The sequence below is a fragment of the Halictus rubicundus genome, chromosome 6, assembly GCF_050948215.1.
Source record: "Halictus rubicundus isolate RS-2024b chromosome 6, iyHalRubi1_principal, whole genome shotgun sequence".
Classification (NCBI taxonomy): domain Eukaryota; kingdom Metazoa; phylum Arthropoda; class Insecta; order Hymenoptera; family Halictidae; genus Halictus; species Halictus rubicundus.
In genome coordinates this window covers 3,759,174-3,780,149 of record NC_135154.1, presented here as the reverse complement: position 1 = coordinate 3,780,149, position 20,976 = coordinate 3,759,174, and the positions used below count along the sequence as shown (strand labels likewise).

The 20,976-nt window shown below is 37.9% G+C and overlaps 1 protein-coding gene across 1 annotated transcript in view; it reads left to right on the top strand.

Moving 5' to 3' along the window:
• Glurib (Glutamate receptor IB) overlaps positions 1-19,015 on the top strand; it is a 537,924-nt gene extending 518,909 nt beyond the window's left edge. The window contains exons 15-20 of the mRNA XM_076789508.1: positions 5,353-5,551; positions 6,306-6,550; positions 7,958-8,204; positions 9,558-9,632; positions 13,157-13,211; positions 18,878-19,015. Coding sequence (XP_076645623.1) covers positions 5,353-5,551; positions 6,306-6,550; positions 7,958-8,204; positions 9,558-9,632; positions 13,157-13,177 — 787 coding nt within the window. The 3' untranslated portion in view covers positions 13,178-13,211; positions 18,878-19,015. The remainder of the gene's footprint in view (positions 1-5,352; positions 5,552-6,305; positions 6,551-7,957; positions 8,205-9,557; positions 9,633-13,156; positions 13,212-18,877) is intronic.
• The last annotated feature ends 1,961 nt before the right edge of the window (positions 19,016-20,976 follow it).

Sequence of the window (20,976 nt, the reverse complement as noted above, 5' to 3'; positions counted from 1 at the left end):
TTCACGAATTTTTTCAACAGAATAATAAATCCATTTGTCCTGGTATTTGAACATTTGCGACAAATAACTAGAATAACTGGAACAACGAAGCACTAAAAGTGACTGATTGATATTACCGTTAAAAAAGAACAAGACGTTGCATAATTATTTTTATAAAGTACGTCTGAATAAATAAATTATACACAGTAATTGTCCACAAAAACATCTTTACAATCTCAACAATTACAAAATAAACAATATGAAATTCTTCATTTTGACTGATTCAGTTGTTCTAGACTTCATTATTTTTTTTTCGAATTAGAAACAAACTCAGTCTGCCATTTTGACACAATTCTGTACACCACCACCGCACCGTTAGAGAACCGTTAATTTAGCACACTTCGAAAGTCGAAATAGAAACGTTGAAATCATCTGTACGTGATAACGATCATCAGCGAAGCGTTAAGTGTCGTATCGTGCCTCGGGTAGTCCGTATATGTACGTGACAAAAGTGTTGTGTATTTAACCATCTTTCCGGCTAATTATAGCCGTCCACTTGTTTTGTCGCCCCCTCTCGCTGTCGTTTTCGTTTCCGCGGTAGAGGCGAAGGGAGTAAAGTACATAAAGGCTTCGGAGTGAATGGCTCCCTTTGCCTTGGGGCAGGTCAACCGTATAGCCTGCTAATAGTATGAATTGGGTAAGATTCAAGAGGTTCGCTGTCGACGTTTAAAGTCTCCTGTGTAAACGTTTCGTAGTTCTTCGACGTCGGTAGATCGCGCCCCTCCGTTCTGAAAAGGCTCCCTCTGTGTATAATTAACGATGGGGTTCGATTCAAGAAGCGGTAGAACGCACCGAAAGTAATAAGCGTCTTTCCAAATGATGCCACGACTCTTTACTTATAGACCAGTCGTTTCTAATTGCGGCGAACAGTGTATAACAATTTCCATTTAGCGCTAAAACAGATGGGAAGGATTGGAGACTCCCTTCTGACTGTTAAAAGAGATTTATTAAATTTTTATGGTATCAGCGACTGCCGTGTCACTGGTATGTTTATGCGAACATTCGTGGAAAATTTAAAAGTTCATGTAACAATAGCTTTGAACTGTGTAATATTTGTATACCGAATTTGTAGGTGACAACTCGATCATTTCTATTGATTAATAGATTATTTATGTTATCTTGCCTGATTTTGGAAGTTTAATCAAATTATTATGGGGTAATTTAAGGGGGGAGAGGGGTAGATCACTTATCGTTCTAAACATTATCAATCTTTCTTTTCATTGTTTTCTTTATTAGGCTATGGGACGTTATGGTGTTTTGCAATAATTTGCAATCTGTGGCTACATTTAAAATAGTTTAGCTCTGTGTTTAATTTCGTGAAACTTTACGTATAATATATTATTTAACGTTACGTATCTTAAACGATTGAAGAAAGTTTAACAGTGGAAAATTATAGAACCCATGAATTTTACGCTTACGTTATGATTTTAAAATAACAATGTGTCTTACTGCCAGTTTGATGCTACATTCTTTACGAAATACAAAATCTAAATGTAAATGAAGGCTTAACTTTACCTTAGGAAACCAGAAATGTTTAACTTTTTTATGTAATTCAGTAGATTGTGACCAGAAGATGCCGAAAATCCAAGTTTCCATTCTTGGAGATCACTAGTTCAAAAGTTATGCGTGTGTAAATATGTACTATTTTCAGCATTTTTGACAAGTAAGGGCGCCGCCATGTTGGTATGTAGCGACCGTCGCGCGTCGCTTAACGAGCGGGGCCGCTAGATGGCGGCACGAGCTGCCCCCCAGCCACGCAAGCGATTAAGAATTGCAAGTTATATTTACAACCTTTTTTTATTCGTGTTTGCGGTAAAGATATTTCCTTTCAAAGATCTATGCTCTACGTTATCGGCATTACCGCATACTTGTGGTGCTATCTAGCGGCTCCGCTAGTTAAGCGACGAGCGACGGTCACTACACACTAACATGGCGGCGCCCTTATCTTTAAAAACGCTGAAAATCGCACATCTTTATACACGCATACCTTTTGAACTGGTGATCTCCTGGGATTGAAACTTGGATTGAAATTCTACAAGATTACATAAAAAAAATTAAAAATTTCTGGTTTCCTGAGGTAAAGTTTAACCTAAATATATGTTGTCGAACACTTTAATAATTGGCGCAATATGTCAAAAAGGAGATTACAAAATTTTGGTTACACCAATTATTGTATAACATCCTTCTATATAAATAGGATTTGTATAATAGGAAGGATTCAAATATAAATCCCTCTGTACGGATCGTATCTAACAATCTGAACATGTGTAGTCAATTTTAAAACATTCACCAGAGTCAATACGGTGTACAGACGGCGTTCCTGAAGGGTTAAAAGTCGAGTTACATAGCGCTAGACTATTAAAAAATGTACAACCTAGTAAAATCAGCGACACTCTATTGATTGGAAGCGATCCCAAAGATTTAGCGTTTCTGCCAGTTTGAAAGATATCCGAACGAGGGGAAGTAAAATCCATCCTGAGCTTGCTCGCGGTGTCCTTCGACGCATGATCGTCATCGCCACCCGTTAGATAGTGGAACAATGATAACCTTTAAGAGTGTGATTTACGAGGCACGGTTCGTCAGAAGGGGTTAAGTTACACAATAATTACTGTTGCAAATTCCTTCGGGCAAATTACAACCGCGTGGCCGGTAAACGGCGATTATAACCGCGGGGCTGGAATTATCACAATATAATCGGATTACGTTTCGTAGTCTCGTGCTGGATGTAATTTAAAGCGGTCTACGTAATCGGCGACGCGATTAGGCCGCCGGCTATTCGAGGGCGGCTCATTTGAATGAGCGTGTCGTTCGAGCCACGGCGAAAATTCCATTAGCGACATGCGCCACTGCGAAGGCCCTTACGTTTCCTGCCCTCCGCGGTCCTTTTTTCCATGTCATTCCTCCGCTTTTATATCGGTCTTCCCACGAATCGGGTATCGATCAGCAACTAGGATCACGGAACAATACCCGTTCCATGCTGGTCTTAATGCGAGTTCTCAGGCCTCCTTTGCATAAACGTCAATGCCGGGCGTCGCGCGGTTTCTCTACGCTCCCTTTTTCTCCGACCGTTTCGCATTCGTCGAAAGAAACCCTCCGCGCCGCCGCGCCGCGCCGGTGAGTCACGTTTCTCGCATCCGGACAATTTTGCACGCCGGGATTCAGGTGTCCGATGAAATATGGACGAATGTTTTATGAGAAGCTCGACAAGCGATCCCATCGCGTCGCTGTAATACACTCAGGAACACAAGGATAGATCACTCCCCGTCTTTTCGCGTTTTTCCATATGATATCGGAAGAAAATGTACATTTTTATAAATCAGTCAAAGATGTAGAGGTCTCTAGCTTTCCTTTTTTACAATCTTTTTTATCCACTTTACGAATTAAGAAATTCACTGCAATTATATTATACACGCGCCTGTAATTGTCTGGACGGAAGATTATACGTGGTAACCGTTTCTAAGAAATGTTATGCAGATAGATATTGCGTTCCTCAAGTAGGACAAAATGGTAGGACACACGTCGTGTTTTCCCTTCTCGGTTGTAAATCTGCACGGGAAATGTTAATATTTACACGTCGTGACAAGTTTCCAGTTACATAGGATTTAATATAAATAGTTCACTTTGTTGAGTGCATAAAATGGGTCTATAACATTATTGAAACTATCTGTAGAAATCTTGCGATAGCAGTGTATGCCAAGATATGACACAAATTAATGAATATCACAGCGAATAATACCCAATAAAATGGTGAATATTAACTGATCTCAACAAATACGTCGTTTCCCTTTATACCACTTTGGTTTTATAAATAACATTTTAAAGCATTTTAAGTAATTTCATGCATCGATACTTACGCCATACGACAGAAAATATAAGACGCAAAGAACTCGTTAGACACTTCATGGTTAAAGAAAAATCTACGATTGGTTGCATTTAGAATCTTTGCAGTATAATATCAGTTGAGTAACTCGACTACAAACACATTTCTCGAAAAGTGCAACAAGATACAGCGTTTACTCTATATATGTGTCCCAAATGCTTAGCCGATAAAAGTCCCAGAACTATCCCCACTGCCACGGAGTATACCTCGTGAGGAGCCATGAACTGAGGCCTCTAGAGCTTCGCTGTCCTTTTCTATGTTCGGCATGGATCAAAGAATCCGATATATGTCCCTGGCTGGACCCGTGTTTTGAAAATATATCGAATAAACACTGTATTTGTATTTTCGCGGGCGTTTCGCGGTCTTGAACGGCTCGGAACTGGGTCTCGATTAATTTACATTTCGCCGTATCTGCCATGCCACCCCATCGCGGTAGCCTCCTTGATTAATGGTTTAAATATTCGAGGTGCCGGCGATATGAATTGTAAATTTCGTAGAACCTCCTGTCCCCAACGTCCACCGTTTCTCCCCGTCGCTATTTTGCTTGTTGGACTATCCCGTTCTACGGTTCCTTACTGACAGGACTGAAAGTTTCGTCGACAAGCTTCTCCGACAGAAGGATGGAACAAAATCAACATTAGTAAAAGAGACAAAGGATGAGACGAGTTGTAACAATTTAACCTTGTTCCAGCCGAAAGGTTTGCTGTAATGAAAAACGGACTTAAACGGATGAGCGGAGGGGGGGGGGGGAGGTTAAAATTTTGTGTGCTTGGAGAATTGCACTTAATATTCAAATTTCGCTGGAATTAATGGCTCTCATCTGAGCGTTGATTGTAGTATACTTGCTAGTGGAAGTAAAAAATATAAAAAATAGAAAAACATGAAAAAACCCATAAGATTAAAAAAAATAATTAATTGTAAGAGAGATTTGAACACGTAACCTCGGGTTACGAGTTCAATACTCTATCACCTTCGCTAGTATATCAAGATAGTTTTTGGATGTCATGAAATTAAATGTTAACTATCTTTATAAATAATGAGTATTGTCAAAAACGGTCGGACATGGGCTTGCTTATTTTTGCTGTACATAGATTCACCAGAAAATGTTTAATTAAAATCGACTGCCCAACCACTGTGACCTCTCCTTGTTAGTGTAAAATGAACCACGGATTTTAAAACTAAAGGCTTCTAGCTTCGAAACGAGTCCAAATTTTTTACTAAACAATCGCAATTTAAATATAGACAATTTTTCCAGAATATTTAGTGCTGAAATACTTTTTGGATCCACTGTACACATTGGACCGTGTTCTATTAATACATGCAAACTTAATACCTTCAAATGAGTTTTGAGTACTTTTAAGTAATACAATTCATTGTCTGCTTTCGTCTTATGAATTTCGTCAATGACGTCTGTAATTACTACATTGGGACAGATCAATATCAGGACGAATAGTGGGCAGCGTCTGGTGGTTCTTCACTCTGATACTGATCTCTTCGTACACCGCAAACTTGGCTGCGTTTCTAACTGTGGAAAGAATGGTAGCGCCGATCAATTCGCCGGAAGATCTGGCATCGCAGACGGAAGTACAATATGGCACGTTGTCTCACGGATCTACTTGGGACTTTTTTCGCGTGAGTAATGGCCAAGAACAACTTATAGAAACTTAGTCAACATTATGATTTGCTAATATTGATAAACGATTAGCATTAAACCTACTCTGTGCACTAAAAGCAATTGGTATGCACTGCTTTCGAAGAATGACAATACTGTATTTATTCAAATTTTGCGCGATTTTTATTATAATATATATTATTTATTAATTACTAATTAATTAATGTTTTATTATACAAGCCTCATAATTTCAATAATCGATTCGTTTAATGCAAAACGGGTCTCAATCAATATCTGTGTCTGGTTTAACATCGCATCTCAAGGGTATTCGTCATTAAATAAGATACTAGCGCGGCTTGCATTAGACAAACATAACATTCTTCGATGTTGTTGTGTTTTTTATAATTTTTAATTAATGGCTCATTACTGGACTGCGGATCTTTCTACAAAATAAAAATTGTCTCCATCAATTGCAAGCAATTAGGACTAAATTATAATTTTCTTCTTTCCTTAATAATTTTGTCGAGTAGAAAATTACATATTGATATTCCCTAATTCTTCTAATCTTTCTACTGTTTCGAATTTCTCCTAATTTTTCTCAAAAATGCATAAAATCCGCAGTGTAATCATTACCATTTTTACATAAAAAATGGCACAATTGTAAATTAAGAAATCTAAAATGGATCGTTGGACCGATTCGGTGGTAGGTTCGGTGTTAAACAATTTTCTGTAAAATGAAAATTGTAAATACAATGTTCATACTTCGTATTACAGAAATCGCAAATCAACCTTTACAGTAAAATGTGGGAATTTATGAACTCTCGGAAACACGTGTTCGTCAAAACATACGACGAAGGTATACGAAGAGTGAGGACCAGTAAAGGGAAATATGCTCTTCTGATAGAGAGCCCCAAGAATGAGTACATAAACGAAAGAGAACCCTGTGACACGATGAAAGTGGGCAGGAATCTCGATGCCAAGGGTTTCGGCGTGGCTACGCCATTGGGATCTCCCCTAAGGTAAGAGCAGATTTATACACGCTCATAATTTATTATACGTACAAATGGGATCAAGGCCTATGGCTCAAACCAAGTCGAAAATCAAGAGTGATGTAATTAAGTAGGTGGCTTTGTTGTTCCCATGAAAAATGCGTTACAGGGTTTGTGTCAGAATTGTATTTATACATATATTACAACATATATTTATACATTTATTGTTTGTGCATCTTTCATTATCCCCAATGTTTGTGGTATGACTTATGGACCACCCTGTATGTAGCTTTATAGTGTTCCTGTTTGATTTGTTACTGTAATTCAAATAACCAGTTGTACTACGCATCTGGATTTCATATAAACAGATCATAAATTCTAAAATACTAATGTTACTAATATTGGTAACTCTACTCTTAATTTAAAATGCTATTGTTAATGCGAGTGCCGTATATGATCCCGAAAAATGACCACAGAACCGAAATAATTTAATTAATAAAACCGAGAGTAGAAAGTTAAAATTTATCACATTGAATGCTGCCAGAACACCTTTTTGCATTTTAAAAATCCTAATAAAATTCGGTTCGGTTGAATACATTTCTATAAAAATAAATTTTAAATTTCGTTGTTCTGATCAAAGATTTTCGTGTCTTCTATATGTCACCGTCGTGGCAGCTAACGTGTTAATACACGCCATTACACACAATTACAATAGCAAAACTGGTGTCCAGTTCCGTATCATTACCATTTAAAAGACAGTCGTATCGTTGACTCGTTCTACTTACGTAGTGATTCGCGTAACATTTAATAATATCGGATTAATATCCATATGTTTACCTATGTGAATTCATCCTTTTTGCATGGTTTCTGTAAACAAATAACGAATGTTGTTTATAAAATTTTATACCTTATTGTATATTCATTGAAATCACAACACATTGTACTATTCTCTGTGTAAATCATACTGAAATGATAATAATAAGAATTCAAAATATTCTATCTATTCTACAATTTTTATAGATGATTACGACAATACAATATTATACCGAATTCCTAAATTCAATGGTACTACTGAATATATTAATTTTTGTTATAAGATGATATTAGAAAATGGTTATTCCAATACATAGCGATGTCGAAAATAATTTTTCATCAATGTGGTATTCTTTCCTGTTTCTAACACATAAAGTTGTTAAAAAGAAATAAATTCGTAAATACAAACCAAAGCGATACCGAAAACATTGTATTGTTAATTAATCATTGGTGTCACAGTAGCATGAAAAGTTTTAAAATTGATTTAAATTTGTAAATTATTTTTAATTATTGTTTCTTTTGTTTAATGTATGGCTCGCATTATTGACGTATTTCTGGATTTTTACGTTACTGTGCAGGATTCAAGAAGTTCGCAGGCATTCATTGGCGTTTGCAATTTTACAGAGACCCAATAAACCTAGCAGTGTTGTCGCTGAAGGAAAACGGCGAATTAACGAAGTTAGTGAACCGATGGTGGTACGACAGAACCGAATGCAGGCACGGCGACAAACAGGATGCGTCCAGAAACGAATTGTCCTTGAGCAATGTGGCCGGAATATTCTACATTCTTATTGGAGGCCTTCTCTTAGCGTTGGCTGTCGCTTTACTCGAGTTCTGTTACAAATCTCACACAGAAGCTACCAGAGCGAAGGTATGAAGTAATCAATTAGCACGTTCCATTTATAAACAACACTTTATTCAAAATTGCCACGGTAGATTATGAAAAACAAATGGATTTCAATGTCAATGCTTCTCTAGTATACGGTAAAGTTTTAATCTAAGCCGAACGAAACTACACGATCTTAGTCAGTTCGCCTATCCCCTCCACTGTGGGGGTCACAAGAAAATAGTAGACCTACACGATCTATGTCACAGCACGGACCCGAGGATTGGGCTTAGATCAAGACTTTACGATTCGATGCATTTAAGACAAAAGTTAATAGATCAAATGCAGAACGGCAAAAACATTTGAAGAATTTAAAAATACTGTTGTATTTTTTCCAAGTCGTTAAAATTATTAAGCAAAAACAAAATGTCTATGTAGCTCCCGCATCTTGCAATGAATGCATACAATTTTTATTCTGCATAAAAAATCCCTTGAAACCGCAGTCTAATTATGACTATTAACTGAAGTAACACAAAAATATTTTAGAATGAGAACTTTTGTTTGCAAGTGAACACATTTTATGTGGATAATAATTGACGATAAAGGAAATGCATTTTTGTGAAATAAGCTTTGCTACAAATATGAAACATTCATATTCTTACGATGTAATTTCAACAGTTTCATAAAGACAAACATTTATTTGTCACAGCTACTCAGAGTATTATTTACATTAAATATATTTGTCATACCTGACAAAATATGCATATTGCCATTTGAAATACGTGAAATAGTGCATGTATATTTGAATATACGTGAACTATTACTCGTGTTTCCGTGTACTTAACGCTATACCTACCACAAGATTGTTAACACCTTGCGCTGGAATGACGTGCCACACACGTCGGAAGGTTTCGTCCCAGAGACGTCAAAAATTTGTTTTCTCAGAGTTGTCAATTTTACTATTCCTTCTTTCTTTTCTTCAAAAAATGTTGTTTCTACTGTACATGATTTGATCAGGTGTATGCGCAAGAAACAATTACCAGCGCAAGAGGTTAATCGGCTTTTTCAATAACCAAGCTGAATGTGAAAGAAGCTGGATAATGTTCTTTTACATAATAATTTGAGAAAAAGTTCTTACGTAAAAAAATATAAATTTAATGTATTAATTTATATAGATTATTTCATTTTATATTTTTAAATTAATATAAATATAAATTCAAAAAATCTGCTAAATCGCCAATAAAATTGCTGTCATTTCTGAACATTTTATTGAGAAATTTTCAAAGTTTGATCTTTGGCTTGAAAAAGACTATTAGAAAATGACCGGTAAGTGAAGTGTTAAAAATCGAACAGCCGTAATTGACTTTCTGCTGCAGCAATAAACGTTCGGTCTTACAGATACCTTTGTCAGATGCGATGAAGGCGAAAGCCCGACTGACGATCGGTGGTGGTCGAGATTTCGACAATGGCCGGGTAAGTGACGCGGATCCTTAGAGCTTCGTTGAGACTTGTTGAAAACGCACGCGAACGCCGCGTCTAGAGTGCGAGTTCGTAGGATCAGGTTGGCGACGGATGAGCGACGGATAAGCGACGCGACGGTTGAATCAAGTATTCCGTTTCACTGAACCGATAAAAGCGTTGAAACATGCATTCACGAGCTGGGCGAGGTCTGTTCTTGCGAGGCAGAAAACGCATAAACGGCCCTCCCCCATACATTTTTACCGTTCGCTCTTCCGTAGCCAACGATCTCGATGTATCGTGTAACATAGAACCGTAAACGGAGACCAAGGGTGCATTATACATACCGTGTAATACAGAGCCTATACATACAAATATAGATGTATATACAATACGTATACGTATACATAGAAGCATACAATAGAGTACGTATAGCATGCAGTTAGCAGAGTGTAAGCAGACATACATTGTAAATGGAAGACGATCGAGAATTTCGTGCTAGGATGGGGTTCTCGACGGCACGATCAATCGAGGAACGATCATCGATCGTTGTCCATAGATCGTGTGTGCATAGATACGAATACAGAGAGTATACAAACATATATGGAGTGAGTCATCTAACATTTATACCTAAACTATCCTCGTTGTCTTCAACCCTAGTGCTATCGTGAGAATGATCCTTTAAAACCAATCAGCTTGAAACTAAAAGCATCACACCAAATATTACATACTAATCTTTTATTATAACTCCTTCCCATATAATGGCGAATCGAAATCGCGATGAGGATTTTGTTAGTGTTTTTCATTTCGATTAAATTGAAATTCATTTAATTCAAATATTGAATTTAATTAAAATTTTATTTAATTTTTTTTTCTCTGAAAATAATTTATAATTATCTAAAACAATATTCCGTAAGAATTTAGAAACAATGTAACAATTATGTAATATAAGCTACATGTAAAATTATTGTACTTGCTAAATAAACCACTTGGTTTAAAGCAATAATAAATAATTAAATAAAATTCTGTTATCAATAGTTATGTGTTAATGCAAATATACACATCCAACGAATATAAATTTTCTGTCTCAACCACAAAAATGATTAAGAACAACGTAGTTCTAATTATTATAGATGTTAAGGGAAAAATACAAAACTTTGAGTGCAATGCCTTTTTTTAATAGGATAACGTATTTTTAGTAGAATAAAGTTATTGTCAATAAAAAAAAAACGAATTTAACTACGTATGACGTTCGGATAAGCAATTTTTTTATGAAGCTGTTTAAAAAAATATTTTTATACTAACAGCCACAACTTTGTACGCATTCTTTATGAATCTACTTTTATACATTTAATGATACGAAGTAAATAAACACTGCATTTCCTGCGCACCTCTTTTTGTTGGTTATCACATCATTCATTTCAGTTTCGCAAAGAAATGACTAATATGCGTATGCTTTTTAATGCCAACAACCAAATCCTGCTATTTCGCGAGATTCTTATTGTTTAAATAAAAAGTTTATTGGAAGAACGAAAATATTTTAGTTTCAAGCTCTTTAGTATCGAAGGATAACCATCGTTAAACGTGCAACTGCTCTGGGATTGAAGAAAAACGTCAATGACCTTCAATTTCCGGAAAATATGACCTTGAGAAAAAAATCTATTTGTCTAACTAAGCCAGAGCTGTTCAGCGTCTGGCCGAACGGCGGGCACGAAGCCACGCCCTCTGCGGGCAAGGCTGCATGTATTTGTCACACGCATTGTCACAGCCACGGGCCAGCTACGGTTCTGTGCTACGGCCTACCCGACACTCCGCTAAGTCAGTTACCTGTAGCTTCGCCCGTAGCTGTGCCCACGGGCATCGGCGAGCGCCACTTTGCCTGCTAATCATGCTTGTGCGAGAACTCGCAATCGTATGATACGTTTCGGGTTCCCAAAAGTATCCGACTGCCTATGTTTCTTTCGGGTTCCCAAAAGTATTCGGCTGCCTATGTCTCTTCGGAATCACGCAGCTATCCGACTACATACGGACGTATTGAGATCCGAAGAGAGAGAGAGAGAGAGAGAGAGAGAGAGAGAGAGAGAGAAAGAGGAGCGGGGGTATCGAGAAATAGAGACGCCGAAATGATTTCTCTATGCAGTGAATTCTCGATATATGTCGCCGAGGCCTGGATAAATGTCGCGGAATTATCCCTACTCCCGCGGGGTATACCCCGTGAAGGTCCAAGAAGCTGGGTCGCCGTATGTAACATAATACCACTGCTTATGGGACTTTCACTAACATAGTCGTGGTATTTTTCTAATGAAAATAATACTTACCAGATATGATATAATTCCGATGATATTTACATGTGTGATGAACGATGAAAGTTTTGGGCGCAAAGAATGACAGCATATGGGAAAGAAAAGGACGCGGAGAGTCGCGGTCTTTGTCGCTTTGACTTTGACATATAAAATATAGGACGAATATGTTTACACTCCTCGGCGACCGAAGCCTCGGCAAGCAAGCATCGCTGTCCTTTTCTACGTTCGGTGCGGATCAAGTAACTTCTGGAGGATAAACGACATCAAGATCCGTGTTGCTGACGTATCGAGAATTCACTGTAACTGACTATCGGCGACTCTGTTTCTCGACACCCCCTCTCGCTCTCTCTCGGAATCTCGATACGTTCGTATGTAGTCGGATAGCTTTGGGATCCCGAAGAGACGCAGGCAGCAGAATACTTTTTGGAACCTGAAAGAGACATAGGTATCCGGATACTTTCGGGAACCCTAAGTGTATGATACTTTCGGGAGTCCGGTAGTTCCCTCCCGAGAATTCCCGACCCGTCCCGAACCCGTTTTCGCACGAGCCTTGCTGCTAATAGACATGTTGAGCAGCTCTGCTCTCAGAAATTGTCTCTCTGATGCAAACACTTCTCACCCTAAACATTTTCTCGTATTTTTTAAAAAACAATGAGGATATTTTAATTTCAAATGTTTGGTGACTCCCTCTGTGTGCAGAGTGTCAACGAACGGGTTGGTGCAATCCCGAAATGGGTGATTTTAGAGAAATGTCAACTTGAAAACAATAATTAATATGATGATGTTTATTATGACTTATTTTCCCATGCGGAATTCACTCGTTTTCGATTTGCGCTAACAGGAGCCTGCTTCACAACGAAATACGAACTCGTAACTGACTCGTTAGTGACTTACAACGTAAATGTCTGTAATAAAATGCAAATTTCTAAAATCAACGAATTCCACTAAATACTTTTATTGTGCAAAAGGCCCTAGATTGCTGACACTCTATATGTTTCTTTACGATAGATATACATATATACATAAATGCGTGCGATGTGCGGCTGGCTGGATGTGTTGCGCTATTTTCTATCTCCGTCTATCTACTACCTCTTCTATATCCTTCTCTCTTTCTTTCTCTCCCTCTATATCTTTCTCTCTCTTTCTAACATCTATCTATCTCTTTGTACTCGATGGATGCAGGAGACGTATTTGCTCGTTCGCGCGATTTTTTTCTACTTTTATTTTTGTCTCTAGTGGTACGGACTGCAGAGTTAGACGGAGGATGCATGCGCCTTTCCCGGGACCATATGTGAGTACTCTCGTCCTTAATTTTAATTCCCACTTTCTGTATTTATTCGTTCGGTATGGTTCTTTATTCCCTCGCTTCTTGTGTACATGGCTTAAAGTAGCGTTCCTTCACATCATACATACATAGACACACATACACACACGCACATGCACCAGAACTTCTTCCTAGGTTTCTACGATGCGGAAGGACGTCAACTGGTTGACTTGTTTCTGACAATGGCATTTCAGACATTTCTGTACGAAAAGGGCCTTCTAGGAGGCCTACGATTGGTTAATACATATCCGACCACATGACTATCCAATTACAGTGATTTCTCTCGATATATGTTAGAAGGGCAGCGAGGAGTGTAAACATAAGACGGGTCGGGTATATGGGTGTGAGGCCAGGAAACCACTACTAATCCAATAACAAAACTTCTTTATTTGTCATTATTTTTTTATGGGACGTTAACCAACATATTCCTGGAATTTTTCTAATGAAAATGTATGATATAATTCTGATGATATTTACTTGTGTAAATGTGATGAATGATGAAAGTTACTTTCCATTGCAATTATATTAACGGAAAATTAGTGTAAATATGATCCGAATTGTATCATGTTTGGTATCATTTTAATCAGAAAAATTCCACAAATATATTGGTGAAAGTTTCGTGAAAAAATAATTCATATTAAAAATGTTTAAGTTTTGAGCTCATGCCAGAATTATATCATATTTGGTATCATTTTCGTTAAAAAAGTACCTCGAGTATGTTGATGAAAGACCCATAAAAATATAATGACAAATAAAGAAGTTTTGTTATTGGATTAGTAGTGGTTTCCTAATCTCACACCGATATACCCGACCCGTATTATGTTACACTCCTCGGCGACCGAGGTTTCTCGAGCTTCTTAGCCCCTCAGGGGGTATATCCCGCGGTAGTAGGGATAATTCCGCGACATTTATTGGACATGGCTCGGCGACATATGTAGAGAATTCGCTTCTGTCATTTCATCGTTAATCATCAAAGACCAAATAACGAATATTAGTGATATTAGTCATTTCCATCTTACAGAAAATTAAATGACTAGATTGTATAAATTGAAATGAGTTAAAAGAATCCATCAACGTAAATGAAAGACGAACTTGTAATTTATTAAAATATGTAAGAATGAACAAACAAAAATGTACAAAGAAAGAAATGCTGGTCGGATATGCGCTAAGTGCCATGCGACTTAAACTTGATTCATTTTGAACTGTCTGTATTAAACAGACGGTTTACACAATATCGAGCATCAGTTAACTATTTGTTAATGTTGACTCGTACTCATCAAAGTAATATTGAAAATTTAATGTGTTCACTTTCGAAGGAATTGTGTTATATTTGTCCGAATCAAGATGAGTTTGTATTGCATATCTAAATAAAGATTGTTTTTACAGATTGTACAAGAATTCGCGTACCATAGGGTTATATTAATTAGCGAATCTGCAAAAGTGTAAAAGTAAAAAATGTTTTACGTACGGTATTACTACACCGTGTTAAATTTGCAGTTATGTTATATCAGATTACATTTGCAACTAAAAGCAATGTTAAGAAGTAATTCTAAATAATTTTAAATAAATAAAAAATGATTGATGGTTTTTTTCCTTTATTTATCTCCTATAACGTGTAAATTGTAGTTCATATTTTATCGTTGATTCAGTGGTGCATAATCTTACTTTCTTTTCTATAAACAGTTCTAAAATATTGATCTGATTAAAAATAAATAAAAGATAAATTATAAGAGATATAAAGTTTCCCACGCTACCTTTGTTTAAAAACAAATTGTACAATTTCGCCAGTAAAATTTTTGCTAAATTACGCAGTTGACTATTTATAATGGAAATGAAAAACAATAAACGTTGTATCACATTCATAATTAATTTTACAAATAGACAACGAATATTTAAAATTTGTTAATTTAATGTTTATTAAGAGATGTTCCAAATTATTTCAGTGTTTTTGCAATCTTTAATATTATTATGTGATACTAATATATTTCGTAGCATTTGGAGTGAATATAATTCACATATACTTACAGTAAGTAATAGATCAACATTATGGCAAATTGTGACAACAATGTCGCCCAAAGTATGAGTCAACCATAGATGTTAATATTGTTTACCATTCGCTGTTAACATTGTATGATTCAATCAGAAAAAGCATTTCGCTTTACGATTTTTTCACAGTCATAGTTCATTGTTCTTCCACATTTCCACAGATTGATGATTCGATTTGAAGATAAATAAAAGATAAGATGCTATAGTAGTTGAAAACTATTCCTCCCTTTTCATGAATTAATTTATTTTTAAAGTATACTGATCATCGCCCACGTATCCCTCCTGCTCTTTGGTCCTTCTTTCACATAAAAATATTTAATTACTCAGAGTAACAAGCTTTTTAGAGCAACGAGCCTTGGCTAGAAAAACGAGCATGGCTTGAGACATTTTAGCGGTCCATGTAACAGAAGTATGGTTTGTGGAATGGTTTGCTTTTAAAAATAGTGTGCTTGTACATTACAGAATGCAAAACAAAATTATTTTCACTGTGCTCTTCTTCAACGAAAGACTACATCGCCTTCTCATTCGTCTCTTCTGTCTTCGGAAACCGATATCAAGTATTTTATGCACCTCTGTCATTAAGTTTACGGCCACAATTAGAATTTCTAATCGTTCGGTCACCATTTATCGACTGGAAATTAAATGAATCATACTTAATTAATTAAAACTACTCGAAAGGCACATAGAGGCACGATTACTTCTTATTCTCTTCTTTTATAATATGTTCGACTATGTTATTAATTCTTTTCATTGTTACACATTCTCTTCGAAACACATAGCAACGACTATCACATCGAAAATTTAACAATTAATTAACGGATGTTCATGCAGAGATTTTAACGCGCGGGTAACTGCTAAGAAAAATTGAAATTCCTTCATGAGAAAAATTCGAAAACAAAGCTTTTTGTCAATACATCAGTATTTAAAACATAATATGTTATTATTATTAATAGCTAACGAAAGTAACCTATACGAAAACAATATTTTTTCGAAATTAATATGAAATCTGCGTACTTTTCAGCGTTAACAATAGGAGCAAATTTTTCTAAACAGTAATTTCGAAAAATTTAGAGTATATTATTCGAATAATTGAATTACTGAAAATGTATAGTGAATACGATTCTAATACCAAAAAAAAAAAAAAAAACTGTAAAGTGACAACAACAATCTTCTACGACTCTTTAAAAGATTTTCCTAAGGATAGATGTGTTCATTTCATACAAGAAAATGTATCGCAAACATTCTCGTCTAACAAGAAATTAGATACTAGCAAAAGTAAATGTCTACTTACTCATCTTTGCTCTACTATAGCCTGTTTTCCGAAGGAAGGGATCTAATCTACACTGCTGGTCATAGTAACTATATAGTAAACAGTCTGTCCTTGATTTTCTATGAATTTGTCACAAAATTTGTCTACAAATTGCAACCCATCTGTTTCGGTATTAGGCTCAATTTTGAGTGCAAAGATTGCAGACGAAATTCCATGACAAATTAAAAGCAATCCGTGGGCAGACTCTGCCCTCGTGTAGAGGGCAGGTTGGTCGCACTAAGAGTGGACCTAACCTTGCTCTAGGAGTAAATATTGGGCAAAATCCAAATAAACCTTGCTGTAGGAGGCAAAACGGAACTAAATTTTATAAAATACATGAAACTTAAAATTATATAATTTAGAAGTGTAAATAAAATTACGTTTTCCTTAGGACATTTTCTCTTAGGACAAGATTAGGTCCGCTCTTAGTGCGACCGACCTGCCCTCTACACAAGGGCAGAGTCTGCCCGCGATTTGCTCTCGATTTGGCACGGAAATTCGTCAGGAAACTTCGCGCTTAAATTACGACCCATCTGCTTCGGCATAGGCTTGCAACTTGTCGACCAGTTTTGGTCGGCAAATTCATACCAAACAGGGACCAAATTCTGCTCCGAGCATGGTCTTGGCATCAAAACGACCGCCCATTGCTAGCAAAATTTGCTCGGAGTAGGCTTGGCTGACTGAGTATCTGTTCCAACAAACTTACTTCATAACAGTTATTATTCTGAACTATCAGTGTACTTCAAGTGTCTTCTTTCAAAGACTGGACCATGATGGTAGCAATTACTTTTTGAATCCAATTCACTTAAGAAAGTCCATTAGGTTGACCCTAAATCATCAGCACTACAACTTTGCATAAATATCCATCGAACCGTCACTCACAACATAACTAATCGCACATTGACTAGGTCCTATTTACCACAAACCGAGTCATCAACAGAGATGCCAGTAACAATTCGAAATAGGGTCCGGCAGTACAGGAAGGATATGCCATATACAGTTTTTACTCTATATATGTCTTAAGTTCTTAGCCGATAAAAGTCCCAGAACTATCCCCACTGATGGGAACCGAGGCGTCTAGGGCTTCGCTGTCCTTTTCTACGTTCGGCGTGGATCAAAGAATAGTATCTCCTGGCCGATATATGTCCTTGGCTAGACCCGTGTTTTGGACATATATCGAGTAAACACTGTATGTCGTACGAAAGACATGGCGACAATGATTTTAGTATTTAATCATATACTATATTTCTCTATAATCCGTCCAACAAAATGAGTTAGGACAGGTAAACTAAATGCCACCGTACTTTAATAACTATTTGAAAAATGTGGCTCCAACTTTGTCTTATTCGAGCATATGTCTCATAACCATGTGCATTTGATTATTGACACGATTTGTTGGACAGAGTAGAGTAATGTCTCGATATATGTGAAAACTTGGAGACAGAAATACGTATCTTATTCGCTTATGACACTTTTATTAACATACTTTTAATACTTCTCCGATAGAAATAGCAGCGAACACGATACGGTTTGGATCATTGTTACTTGTTTAATCCACAATATGTACAGTAGAATCTCGATTATCCGCTGAACATAAATGTTTGGATAACAGAACGATTACCTAAATATAATGAAAGATGAAATTTTTACTCACTTATAAATGAATCGCATTAGATTGAAGTGTTTAGTCTTTATTGTTGGTTCGGATAATCGAACTTCTACTAAATTGTGGATTAAACGAGAAAATATGCTCCGAATTATGTAATGTTTGGACTCGTTTCAATCCTAAAAATATCACAAGTATGTTGATCAAAGTTCCATAAGAGAAAGAATTTCAAACAAAAGAATTTTGATCGATGGTCGAGATTCTGGACTCCTGAAGCAGAGATCGTAAATTACCGAGCACCTAAAAACCGTATAAACGTATTGTTCTGAACAGTCGAGTGGATGATAATATAAACTGCAATAATTTTAAACAATCTAGTTGACGAGACTCCCTGAAGGGGATTAGGTATTCCCCGTCGTCCCGATGCAGTTTGTAGATGCTCGCCAACTTATGATCTCTGTGGTATACACCATTACGGTGGTGGGGATAAATTTTTCACAAATATCGTGCACATCTTTGACACACATATACAGAAGCATCACTGTATACTTTACGAAATCCGTAACTGCCGGTCCCTAAGCGACAATTTTGTCGTTACCCGTGGCATCGCTGGTCACTGATCAGATCAAGCAGAGTCCCGGCGGCTAACCGCAACCACCGTTGAATTTCTAGTACTACGCTCCGGCAAACGCGATTGGCAATACCGAGGGCGACCAGGTACACAGCAATACGCATACCCAGGTGTAAATTACCTGGATTCGCCAGGCGACTCGCCTGCCATCTCCCTGCCCACACCACCGCCACCGCCTGCGATGGCAGCATTGCCGCCGCCGCCACCGCCACCCAGAAGACCGCGAAGGAGCGTCACCTTCGCGGAATCGCCGCCGAAGAGCCCGAAGAGGATCAAGTTCTCGCCGTTCCAGCGTCGGCCGAGCAACATGATGCTCGACATCGCGGTGCCATGGACACCGGCGTCACCTCGGGTCTGGACCGGCCGTATCGGCGACGACAAGCCGGAATACGTAATATAAAAGACACCGCACCGAAACCATAGCAACCTCCGTTCCGGTGGAGTTCGCCGAGAGAGTTGCGTCCTCTCTCTCTCTCTCTCCGCGAGCAACCGGCGATCCTCGATCCGCAACCCTGAACAGCGCGTTTGCCGATAGTCGAATCTTCGCGACTAGCCGTTTTCTCGACGCTTCCGGTGCTTCTCGAGGGTTGTAAATAACATTCGAACGCGGACCGATCGTTCGACTTCGAATCGGACCTAATATTTCGAAATTGTAAGTTTGAGTAAGTGGAATCTCGATATGAAGCGATCATATCGAGACCGAGTGAAACGGATCGATCGCTTCACAAGCTTGACAGACCACGCTGATCGCCGTAGAGTTCCATTTCGAATTTCATCGTAATTTCCATTCGGTTTTATCAAACAAATACGAATTGTCTCTGTTATTATTATGTTGACTGCAAACATATCCGAATAGTTTCGAAATAAAATAGTTTTTCTTTTAACCGATTAATTGAAAAAGTATGCTTTTCTGATCAAAGTTACCGGCTGGTAGCGGTTGTATACACACTTACCGATCACTCGACACGGTTGCCGTGGCTACCGGTCGGTAAAGTGTTAATAGAAGTTATTCACACAGTGAAGAACATACGTAAGAAAAATATTCGAACGGCAAGAAAAAGAAGTTTGGCCGGTTCGAGTATCGAACGATTCAAGGCAGTTCGAGGTTTGAATGTTTCTACAGCGTGGCGAGCGAGAACAGAATCAAACGACGAGAAATCAAAGAAGAGATTCAGTTGTTTCGCAAAAGTTCCTCCGTGCTGGAGTCGTGCTTGCGCACAAGAAATGAAAGCGAGTTCGTCGATAAGGTCGGACCCAAGCACGACTCCGTAAATAATCGAGTCTTTGTTTTAACGTTATTCGATGAGTAATTTTTTGGAAGCTGGAGGCCCGAGAATTCGTTTGGGCACATTCAGACAGAGAACCGTGTCCACGGCTAATTAGCGAGGACCGTCTTGGGCCGATGCGATCCATGGATATCGTGTCCGATATCGGTTAAACAGTCCTCGCTACATCAGTCGGATTTGTACATTGTATATAATCGTAATCAAACGAGACGAATCAAAAGCAGACGTAACACAGGCGACGAAACCGGCTGCCCGCAACAAACCGGTCGCGACATTCGATAGTAGGAATCCGATGGTCCTGGGGAAGGTGCATGTGCAACCAGCAGCTCGAACGACATACTATAACTGCCATTTTCCGTGAAAACGAATTACCCGTACTGCACCAGCGAGGCACATTCACACGAACACACGTACACGAACAATTACACGCACCTAAACGAACACACAGACGTACATATATATATATAATGAGGGAAATACACGTCAGCCGGAAGCGATTCGAAAGAAAGAACTACGAAGAAACAGGGAATGATGAAGAGATTCTGATTTAGAGAACATACACACAAGAGTTGGGCACTAATTGGTTTAACCTTTTAGTTTGGTCGATCGATCGTTTACGATTAAACAGATTAATCATCGACAAAATCGGCGAACGATTCAATCGACTCGTGAAGTTGTCAACCGCCGATCAGTGGATTGAATTGGCACGACGGGAGGATGAGTCGAATTAGTCATTAACCCTCCGTATGCTTTGCCGGGGTCATCCGTGACCCGTCGTGGTGAGGGAAAGCTCGAGCGACACCATTTTATTCCCATATAAGGCGACGCTTTTTATTTCGAAATAAGAAAGTCGC